General features: G+C 32.9%; 1 protein-coding gene across 3 annotated transcripts in view; it reads right to left on the bottom strand.

Moving 5' to 3' along the window:
* The window catches only part of LOC134725374 (serine-rich adhesin for platelets-like), a 151,774-nt gene that overhangs the window by 55,580 nt on the left and 83,810 nt on the right, over nt 1–12,384 (bottom strand). For all 3 annotated transcript variants that reach the window (XM_063589143.1, XM_063589151.1, XM_063589169.1), the window contains 2 exons: nt 6,190–6,251; nt 4,106–4,218 (listed from right to left, as the gene is read on the bottom strand). In XM_063589143.1, the coding sequence (XP_063445213.1) occupies nt 4,106–4,218; nt 6,190–6,251 (175 nt within the window). The remainder of the gene's footprint in view (nt 1–4,105; nt 4,219–6,189; nt 6,252–12,384) is intronic.

Genomic DNA, 12,384 nt, shown 5'->3' with positions numbered 1-12,384 from the left:
GTTTAATTTTTAAATAATCTAATGTAATCAATATGTAATCACTTGTATGAAATTGAACTTAATTGTACTGCTCAAATAATTGGGCGTTATACTTGGCAATAAAAAAGTTTGCATAATTATCATAAGAAAACTATGGATAATGCTATTGTGAGATTTAATCCAGTTTTTCGAAACAAAATGAAAAACATAAGAACATAAAAACCCACAGAATTTTGGGAACTTTTTCATGGTAATAGGCAAAGAGATATTTCAAAACTTCCTTTGCAAACTTTGGTTGACTTTTTTAAAGATTTAATTGCAAACATTTTTTATTACAAACGAGATACATTTAAAAAAAAATAACACAATCTAATTAAAATTAAATCTCCCCAGCGACCAAGCAAAAAAAAAATGAGCGAGTGCGGAGATTTAATTTTGATTAGATTGAAAATAACAAGTCTCCAGGTGATGATTTAATTATTAATGAATACATTTCTTCTTCATTGGATTCTATGATTGACGTTTATGTTTATTTATTCAATTTGATTTTTGAAACAGCTATTGTACCAGTGTCGTGTCTTCTTGGTAATGTTTTACCTATTTTTAAAAATAAAGGGAGTATATTGGAACCAAAAAATTATAGACCCATGACACTATTATCTTGCATTGGGAAGATTTTCACATCTACTGTGAATGATAGATTTATAAGTACATTGTTCGACCATTATAAGATTTTACATAAGCATCATGCTGGATTCAGATCCGGATATTCTACTAAGGACCATATTTTTTTCTCTGTATGTATTGTTTCAATTATTAACTGTTTTTAAAAAGAAAGACACTTTACTGTGCGTTTGTAGATTTTGAAAAAGCCTTTGGTTTTGTATATAGAAACTCTTTATTTATCAAACTTCTACATTTAAGGTTAGTAGAACTTTACAGAACCACATACATGGTATTTTTTTTAGAATTGTAAAAAAATATGTATTCAGATACGAAATACTGTATAGTACATAATAATGAAAAGTCTGACTTCTTTGCTTGTGATATAGGAGTTAGACAAGGAGAGAATCTCTCTCATATATTGTTTTAGGGGAGAATCTCTCTCATCTAATATTGTTTTCTTTATATCTAAATTACTTGCAAGACTTTCTAGAAACTACAACTGCTAAAGGTTAAGAAACTATTAGTAAAGATATAGAAAATGAACTGACGGTTTATTTCAAAATGTTTATTTTACTGTATGCTGACGATACAATTTTGATGTCAGAATCAAATGAAGACTTACAATTGATGCTAAACGAATTTTGTGATTAGCGTAAACAATGGAAACTGAAAATAAATGTGCAGAAAACAAAAGTTATGGTATTTTCAAGGTCTACTGTCAAAGAATTTAAAATTTTATATTGAAAATCATGAAATCGAAATAGTAAATGAATATAAATATCTTGGAATTATATTTTCAAAAAGTGGCTCTTTTTTAATCCTGGTATCTATGATGAGTTTATTTGCAACCAGTGGGTCGATGCCACTGCTGGTGGAGATTTATTTCCCCGAGGGTATCACCAGCCCAGTAGTCAGCACTTCTGTGTTGACTTGAGTTATCATTGATACTTTTCCGTTCATAATTATAAACTAACTGTTAACAAAACTTTGATTTTTTTAAAAACTAATGCTTTACTACCTCAGGAATAGATTACCTTAGCTATATTTGGCAAACCATTTACGTCTTCAACGTCGTACTATTTTTGGCCTTTAAACATTTTTTTATTCGAGCGTCACTGATGAGTCTTTTGTAGACGAAACGCGCGTCCGGCATAAATATAAAATTTTAATACTGGTATATATTATATATATATTATGAGTATATCAAAGACAAGAAAATATTTATATGGAAAAGCTACAAAAGCAATATATGAATTGCTATAAAAATGTAAAAAAAATCAATTAATCTATTGAATGTCAATTAGATATGTTTGACAAAACTGAAAACGGCTTTTTAACTGTTTTGATCTGAGCGTCACTGATGAGTCTTATATAGAACGAAACGCGCGTCTGGCGTATTAAATTATAATCCTGGTACCTTTGATAACTATTTACACCACTGGGTCGATGCCACTGCTGGTGGACGTTTCTTCCCCGAGGGTATCACCAGCCCAGTAGTCAGCACTTCGGTGTTGACATGAATATCAATTATATGGTCATTTTTATAAATTTTCTGTTTACAAAACTTAGAATTTTTTCGAAAAACTAAGGATTTTCTTACCGACAGGAGTAGATTACCTTAGCCGTATTTGGCACAACTTTTTGGAATTTTGGGTCCTAAATGCTCTTCAACTTTGTATTTGTTTGGCTTTTTAACTGTTTTGATCTGAGCGTCACTGACGAGTCTTATATAGACGAAACGCGCGTCTGGCGTATTAAATTATAATCCTGGTACCTTTGATAACTATTTACACCACTGGGTCGATGCCACTGCTGGTGGACGTTTTGTCCCCGAGGGTATCACCAGCCCAGTAGTCAGCACTTCGGTGTTGACATGAATATCAATTATATGGTCATTATTATAAATTTTCTGTTTACAAAACTTTGAATTTTTTCGAAAAACTAAGGATTTTCTTACCCCCCAGGAGTAGATTACCTTAGCCGTATTTGGCACAACTTTTTGGAATTTTGGGTCCTAAATGCTCTTCAACTTTGTATTTGTTTGGCTTTTTAACTGTTTTGATCTGAGCGTCACTGATGAGTCTTATATAGACGAAACGCGCGTCTGGCGTATTAAATTATAATCCTGGTACCTTTGATAACTATTTACCGATACTTTTGTATAAATGTGAAATTAGGGGTTTGGAAAACTTGGAGTTACTCGAAAAAGTACATTTGCGATTTTGCAAACTTATACTAAATTTGAAACAATCTACTCCAAAGTTTATGATTTACGGAGAGTTGGGAAGATACCCCATTTAATTTCACGTAAGAGTTCGTATGTAAAATTATGGTGTCGTCTTTTACATGGAGAAGAATGTAAAGTCTTCTCACTTTTATATAAGCTATTATTCATTTAATCTAATAATTATGGTTTGGAGAGTAAATGGTTACGTTTTATAAAAAAACACATTAGACAATTGTGGAATGTCAAACATTTGGAATCAACAGGGTACTTTTTCTGCTTTGTGGATTTCTAAATATGTAAAACAAAAATTAAAGGACCAATTTATACAGGAATGGTATGAAAATATGAATTCTACATCTTAAGGTATATGTTATAGAATATTTAAAACATAATTTAAGTTTGAACAGTTTATATCTATTTTACCACTGAATTGTAATGTTAATGTTTTGTTTTATGTGTGGTAGCAACCGTCTACCAGTCGAGACAGGGAGATGGCACAATCTGTCTAGAAATCATAGATTGTGTCGTATCTGTGGCGCGGCTGAAATCGACGACGAGTATCATTTATTTTGTCTTGTAAATCTTTTGTTTATGAAACAAAAATATTTACCAGAATTTTGTTGGAAAAATCCAAACACAGTTTTAGAAAAATTATGTCGATAACTATATTAAAGCTGTTAATGTGAAAGTCTCTCTTCCTTGTTAATGTATTATCATTATTTCACACATGCACTGTATATTATATTGTTGTATATACTTATTGTCTCTTTATCTATGTATTTAGTGGATGAGAATGAAATTCATTCATTCATTCCCACCATAACAGCTCCAATACCATGTGACTGTTAGGACACCAGAACTAAAGTCTGTCTTCATAGTAAAAGAATCCAAGGTACTCGGACACAATCACCGAGTTAATCATCGGAACAGACAAACCGGAACTGGTACCAGAGATGTGCTTGGGAGGGAAAATCACCAATCTTAACATATATTAGGCATACATGTTTACATTTTATTTTATGAACACATATAATGACTTTTTGAATATATGTTTTGTTTTTATAAACGCATATAATATTTCTTGTGAAAATTGCAACGTTTGACACACTTTAACTGTCGATATCGTTCGTAATGATTCCAATCAAAATCCTTGACCCATTCTTAAAATCAATAATCACAACAGAAAACTGGTTGGCCATACACAAAAATAGGATGTAACCAACAAAAACTTACGAATAACTGCTACTTGTCTGGCAACACTGTTGGACATTTGATGCATTATAATTACAGTATGTATTGACAATGTCTGCAACCAGTTGTTTAAATGGAGTTTCCACACTATTCAGCTGTAATACAGTATAAAATATTGATATAAAAGAAATAACAACATGATTTCGCTATAGTATAACCATAATCCTGCAACATGTATACATGTAACAAGTTGTTTACACACAAAAAAAGACAATACGTGAACCTTATAACAACTTTATGCTAATTATTAGTTCAATTGAATTAGAAATCATATCAGTTAGTGTTTTCATGGCCATGTGTTTGGAGAATAATATTTCTTTCTATTGGAAATCGTGTCAATTTGGGCATGTTGAGGGTGGTGTTAAATATAAAGTGAGACGGGGAAAAAATAGATTCCTAAGCGTATAAAAATAAAAATGATTCAAACATGAACACATGTACCATCTCCTAAAATTTCATAAATTAATCTCGAAATTATTAATGAGGCATTGCGAACTTCACGGCCGTCACTCGGCTACCCAAGAGATTGGTCGGTTAATCTATATTGCGTTTGCGGCTATACGGGCGGTTGGTCTGTTAATCGGGTCGGTTATAGTTGTCTGTTCAGAGTAAAATGGACAATTTAAATGTTAAGTTCTGTTAAGTATACAGATTTTTGGCTTATTATAAGAACCAAATAAAAAAAAGTAATAAGTCTGGCAAAATTATATCTATCATAGAACATTTTCCATCTGTAAAAACATGTCATAGTCTGTCCAATTGTTAGTAAAACTAACAGGCGTCGCAGTATTATGTGGTATTTGTGCTTATAAATACGCATAGCAAATTTTTGGATAAAAGGCGAAAAAAACAGTGCCAGTTAAGAGTTATTTAGCCTTGACTATGGTTTTGCCATCTTTATTTTTTTTCCCATTGAACAAATTAAGAATGAGATGTACTTGGGAGAAATCAAAGACATGAAGCACTTAACAACCTTGTATATTACACTGAGTTTCATTTAAAAAAAAATCAAAGTACTGAAGAACTGAACATCAGATGACCACAAGTTCCTGTGGATGGTCAAAAGCACTTGTCTCAGAAAAAAAATCACATATATCTTTACCTGAAACTGAGATTAATGTATAGAGATACATTTTTTTCTGAGCAATCGTGCGTGGATGATGAATAAATGACAGGAAATGCAACTTCACCGTAATAACTGTTATATTGTATTGATACAAATCAGTATACACTGGTCTGTTATTATATATCATATTAAAATAACAGTTACATGTAAATATGATTTCCATCCACTTGTATATATCATTCTATTCTACTATTCTAATAATAGTGCAATGCAAGTGCATGGCGGACACTTTTCTGTAAACATTCGATTTTTCTAAAAGATTGGATACGAGTAGACATTCATATTTTCCCGCAAAATCAATTACAGAGGTACCGGTTCTTGCCGGTATTGTCGCAAAACGTTCTTTGATATATTCTCCCGCATGCTTTAACACAAGTTTTCGGTACGTGTGCATTGATCTTATCAATGATTTCTTTTTACTTATATATATACATATCTAACTACAAAACATTTTCATATTATCAATTTATGTTGTAAACAAATATATTTTTATCAGTTTCCATTGAAGAGATGTATTTATATCAAACGATAAGGAATGTTATTTTGCATTTTCGCGTATTTATCATATTTATAGATCGATTACAAACCCAAAACTAATTTACATAATGGAAATCTAGGCGATAGCAATACATCGAAATGACCTCAAGGTCATCGCGATGTAAAAAATCATAGTTAATGTAATGTTTTTATATATATTCTGAGTATTTACCTAGATAGTTATATAATAATTGTAAATGGATATGTCACTGGAGCTGGGACAGTGAAGTACAATTGTACTAGGCAATCTGAAGAATAAAGAACATATATTTGTTGTAAAAAACATATTATTTACAACAAACATAAAGACGCAACTAAATAGAGGATTCTAACGTATCTAAAATATCTGAATGATTGTGGATATGGGTGCCAATTTATCACAGTATGGTTCAATTGTAAGTACCTGATCTTTAGTTAAACCTTCAAGGTAAATAGTTACACCATAAGTCTGTTCATCAAGTGTTGCTGAAAGATATAAATATGGAAAATTGAATAAATGTTTAGGACATGGGTTGCTTAAATTTGTCATGATATGGAACACTAAATTATATCCAATCTAAAGACAAAAATTGCTACCGCGTGGAGATTGTATTCGGTCGTTCCGTCCTAAACCGATCCGGTCCCAAGTCGATCCGGCCCAAGATCGATCCGTCCCAAGTCGATCCGGGCCACGACGATCCGGCCCTACGTCGATCTGGCCTCATAATAAAATATGAATAAACTATATTGACTTTGGAGGATTTTGTGACCAATTTTAACAGTATAAATGGAATTTGCAAAAAGTGTCGTTGATGGATGACAACAGGTAAGTGAAGTATTAGAGTACCAGTTAAAGAATTATTTTACAGCCGATTTCAATGAGTATGTAGTTAAGGGTAATATCTTTGGTTAGCTTGCTTAGATCGTGTATATTCCATATCAGTTTAGTAGGGTTCCATATTAGGTTAGTAGGTGGGGCTTTTTTTAATACAAGGTTAGTTTTTAAAAACAATACACTGTTGAGGGAAAATTTTAAGGTTTCAACAGACTACGAATTCATAAAACACATTTAAAGCTAACAAGTTGTTACTGTTTGGATTTGTTTTTATATAGAACAATGGAAGTAGGTTCTTGGTACTAACGGTATTGAAGCCTTGATCACTTTGATAATCCATAAGTTCGTGTGTGTGTGTGTGTAACATTTTAATATTGTGTTTCTGTTGTGTCGTAGTTCTCCTATTATATTTGATGTTTTTCCCTCAGTTTTAGTTTGTAACCCGGATTTGTTTTTTTCTGAATCGATTTATGAATTTCGAACAGCGGTATACTACTGCTGCCTTTATCTAAATACCTGGTAAGATAAATTCGTTACATAGTGTGCTAGTGAACAAATACGTTATATATGGGGGTCAGTAAATTCGATATGGGGATTCAATCTTTGCTCTCTTCGTTCTCACCCCATATAGAAATTTACTGACCTCATATATATCGTATTAGGTCATTAGCACACTAGTGTTACGAATTTACAATTTAAGAATATTATAATAGTTCTACAGTTATTTTTTTTCACGATTTCTCTATGAATTTTTTTAACTTGATCTCTTTTACATTGAAAACGGCATCAAAAAGCATCCTTTGACTTTTGGTTGCTTTATGATGCTTTACCCGCACAGTTGTTGATAGGTTGCTCTATTCGAGGTCCGCGTTCGGAGTATCAATAGTGGGTAGCTATTCAGTTCAAGTGGTCCGCGTTGGAAGAAGAAATAGTGGGTAGCTATTCATTTTAAGTTGTACCGACCGTGCATAGCCAGTCAAGGTCGTTAAAAACTTCTATTTGTTGTTCAAGTTGTTATTTGTACCGAAGGCAGCAGACAGTAAACATCGGAAAGGTTGGAATGGAAGTAGTTAACAACATGCAGAAGGTTTAGTTTAAGAGAAGTGAAGTGTTTGCAACCTCCTGACTGTATATAGAAAGGCTGAGACAGTTGGTTAGGTACATATTGTCCATACAGGGCTGGTGCTAAGGTTTTGCGTCTCACATCTCTCACTATTGTAATGAATGTTTGCTGACATACCATGCCTTAGTGCTATCTTGTTGTTCCGACAGTTATAGGCATAGATTTGAATAAACTTTCTTACGAAGGTTTACACCCGTTCAAATAGTTATCATACATTCGTTTTAATAGGTTTCATACATTTAGGTTTCAGCACAGTTTCATACACCAGCCAAGTCCCAAACATTTGGTTTAAAACAAGTATCAGACTGAAAGAGTGCTGTCAAACTGTTTCAATTTAGCAGGAGCTTCTGACCTGTGTTAGTCTTGTATAATTTTTAAGTTTTGTTTCTTGTGTATAATTTGGAGTTTAGTATGACGTCCATTATCACTGAACTAGTATATATATTTGTTTAGGGACCAGCTGAAGGACGCCTCCGGGTGCGGGAGTTTATCGCTACATTGAAGACCTATTGGTGACCTTCTGCTGTTGTCTGTTCTATGGTCGGGTTGTTGTCTCTTTGACACATTCCAAATTTCCATTCTCAATTTTATTCAAATTCCGAGGATAAAAATATCAAAACGTCCCTGCCCGGTTACACGTTACACTATGTACATTTCGAAAGAATTCATAATTTTAAAATAACTTTAAGCGATGAATTATGGTTGACCACCCGATATTCTTTTCGGCGTACCCGTCATCAGCTGATTGTGTGATTGTAATATTACAACGCGGGCCTCAAAGAATATCAAATCGCAAATAAATGCAAAATTTGCAATACATGCGAGTTGTACTTTCAAAGCAAAAACAATATACAACATTAAAAATCGATTGTTCATAAACAATAGGCTATTTGCCAATTCCCGTAATTGACCCTGTAATTAGAGATCCCTTTTTGTTGTCTCCATTTATGAGGGACATTAATTTTTATTTACAATGGAGAGCTAGCAGAAAGAGCAAATTTACCTGTGCGTAATGTGAGTAATCTATAAGGTTTTGAAAGCTTTTAATGACATTAATTTGTTGTTTAGCTAAATACTTTTGACATCAGAAATTATTTTTCATGAAAAATTAGTTAAACCGCCGATACATCACTTTCAATTCATCATGTTTTGCATTGGCAAAAGCCACTTTAGTCCGGTATGGAACCAGTTTACGATTGACAAAGGGAAGTAATTTGTTTAAAAAGTGTGTAATAACAGAATCAAATCGGTAATTTGCAAATGGACTATTGAAAGGTCTTTCCTTTTTTTCCTTTATTGATAGCGGTCTTCGTTCAAAAACATATGGTTGGTAAGGACTTTTATGTTCATAACAAGTGTTTGCTAAGGACAAAAATAATTCCATAGGATAAAAATATTAAAAGATATGCAATAAAACGTATATCTTTTCCATTTCGTTTAAACATTGATGTAAAATTCAACAATCTGCATATATACAGTATTAAAAATGTCATATGTACTATTTATAGTCTTTAAAGTATAAAAAAAAGTGATTGTTAGTCATATGAAACGAGTGACCGGTGAACAATAATGTTATTCCAATTCTTGAACCAATGCATACAAACATCATAAACTTAGTCTTCTGTGCACGATTTTATCCTTTTTTGGCATAAATTTTGAATAATCGTCATTTTTTTTTTCCATCGGTGAATGTTGTTGTGAAAATATGGCAGGTATTCGTGTTTTGAAGCCGAAGTTTAACGATTGTCACCTGTTTGTCAACAATCAACAAAAAACATGGATATTGAGCACGTGTTTAACATGTACAATCAGATAATAGTTTATGTTAAGGACATCCATGCGTATTTCGATCACCGGATTTTTACGATATTGGTCACACTCACTGAGGTCACTTTGCATTCTGAAAATATGTCGGGGAATTAATTAAAATAAAGTAAACTTCTTCTAAATATGAACAAATTAAAGAATTTTCTTAGTTGATTTCAATATTGATCCCACAAAACTTGATGCATATAGAAAGGCAAAAGTAGTATACCGGTGTTTAAAGGTCAGAAAAAAGTATATGTACATACGTTTTAAGATGAAAACTATCCATTGCGTTATAAAAAAACTATATGCTTTATTTTTTTTAATTTTAGGTTTCTTATGACTTTAAGGATTTATACATGTATGTCGTTGCTAGGGACAAAAATGTCATTTCCAGTATTAAAAACTTCATATTTATATTATTCATAGCCCTCTTAGTTCAAAAATATATGGTTGCTCATGTGTTTTATGTCGTTGCTAGGGACCTTGACCTCTGACCTTGTCATTACGTTGTATATCTTCTGAACATTTTGGCAAAACAGAGTTTCTTTCTATCTCTAACCTCTTTTGAGTTATAAGCAGAAAATCATCATTTCGGACCCGAAAAACAGTTTTAGTGCCCTAGGAGCATATTACCGTATATATCGCGGGTTATTTTTGCAGGTCGTAAATTTTCGCGGATAGAACAAAATTGCCAAAAACAATTCCATCAAAATATTTCGTATACCTTTTTCAATGTAAATCGCGAAATTTACACCCGCGAAACTAACCCGCTATACGGTAGTTGGTCCAATAAACTTGAATCCAACATTTCAAATGTAAATCTCGATATAACACACATTTTCTCCATTACATTTTATTAGCCTCTTTTACGGTTATTGAGTATATCCAACAACAAGCTGAGGTCAAAATCTCGATCATGACCTCAACCTTTGACCTTAGGTCAATTTTCATGGTCACGTGAATTGATGATCATTATTTGTTTAGTGTAATTAAATGTCAGCTGTATTTGAACGCGGCTCGAAACTGGAGTTTTATTTCAATGAAGCTCGCATTACACCTGTTCCTTAGCCACGTACTAATACAGCTGACATTTAAAGACACTAAACAGTTATTGTTTATATATACACAAAGAATAAAGTTAAGCACCCCACGTTTTTACGAATTGACAAATATTACGTTAAGGGTCATGGGAGTCATGGGATCCCGGAACAATTGTTTGCAAAAATAGTAATGCAGACTGTTAGGACTGCAGACTGTTAGGACATAACATTAGCTTCAACAACAATTAACAAATTGCAAAAAAAATGATAAATTTGTACAGGTGGTTCGGGTGCCTATACTCGACGGCCTAACGTGTCCCAAATATGAGATTCACTTGTTGTCGAGTATCGAGTTGCGAGTTAAGAATATCGAGTTGCAAGTTAAGAAAGTCGAGTTGCGAGTTAAAAAAGTCGAGTTGCGAGTTACAAAAGTTGAGTTGCGAGTTACAAAAGTCGAGTTGCAAGTTACAAAAGTCGAGTTGCGAGTAACAAAAGTTGAGTTGCGAGTTAAGAAAGTCGAGTTGCGAGTTAAGAAAGTTGAGTTGCGAGTTAAGAAAGTCGAGTTGCGAGTTACAAAAGTCGAGTTGCGAGTTAAAAAAGTCGAGTTGCGAGTTAAGAAAGTCGAGTTGCGAGTTAAGAAAGTCGAGTTGCAAGTTAAGAAAGTCGAGTTGCGAGTTAAGAAAGTCGAGTTGCGAGTTACAAAAGTCGAGATGCGAGTTAAAAAAGTCGAGTTGCGAGTTAAGAAAGTCGAGTTGCGAGTTACAAAAGTCGAGTTGCGAGTTACAAAAGTCGAGTTGCGAGTTACAAAAGTCGAGTTGCGAGTTAAGAAAGTCGAGTTGCGAGTTACAAAAGTCGAGTTGCGAGTTAAGGAAGTCGAGTTAAGAGTTAAGAAAGTCGAGTTGCGAGTTACAAAAGTCGAATTGCGTAAAAATGTGAAAACTAAAATATTTCAATTTTTTGGTGTAACTGTATAACATTTTGGAATAATGATTGCTTATAGAATTGTACATAGTGTTGTTGATTATTTTTGTGGTTTGGACTTTATCTGAGTCTCTTGTAAAAATAAAATGGACTAGATGTAATCACTACGTTTAGTGTTTTCTGAAGAAGCAGATAGCCTTTTGAAATACAGCAGATGTCTTGCAGTTTAATTATTTTTAAATTTCATACATAGCACCGTCGTATTAAACGTAAAGGGAGATAGCAACTAAACTATAGTACATATATGTAAAACACCCCTTCTGCAGATTTCGTTTATTAAAGTGGCCTTTTGGGGACCCTTGAGGTACACCTGCTTTTAATGTAGATACATCTGAAAAAGTATTTGAAATTGATACGACTTGATGTCTATCAGCTAAATACGAAGTAAACCAATGAATAGAATTATAAGAACATTTATATTTTTGTAATTTTTGAAGGAGCAGTTTGTGATTTAGAAGATCAAAAGCTTTACACAGATCTAAAAATACTGCCCCTACTAAATTTCCTTCATCAATGGCTTTAAACCATTTATCTAACAAAGAAGTCATAGCAGTTTGACAGGAATGGTTTGCACGAAAGTCTGATTGCATGACATACAATAGATTATATTTGTTTAGAAAATTCATCAAATGAGTTTTTACGTGTCGCTCAAGGATCTTAGATAGTAATGGTAAAATTGCAATAGGTCTGTAGTTAAAAACATCATTTTTGAACCTTTTTTTTCAAATACTGGTAAAACTTTAGCCAGTTTGAATAACGATGGATATACTGATTTTCTGATGCTTAAATTAAAAATGTGGCATAATTGAAATGAAATTAGGTGTGATGACA

The sequence above is a fragment of the Mytilus trossulus genome, chromosome 1, assembly GCF_036588685.1.
Source record: "Mytilus trossulus isolate FHL-02 chromosome 1, PNRI_Mtr1.1.1.hap1, whole genome shotgun sequence".
NCBI lineage: Eukaryota > Metazoa > Mollusca > Bivalvia > Mytilida > Mytilidae > Mytilus > Mytilus trossulus.
This window is presented reverse-complemented; position numbering and strand designations above follow the sequence as displayed.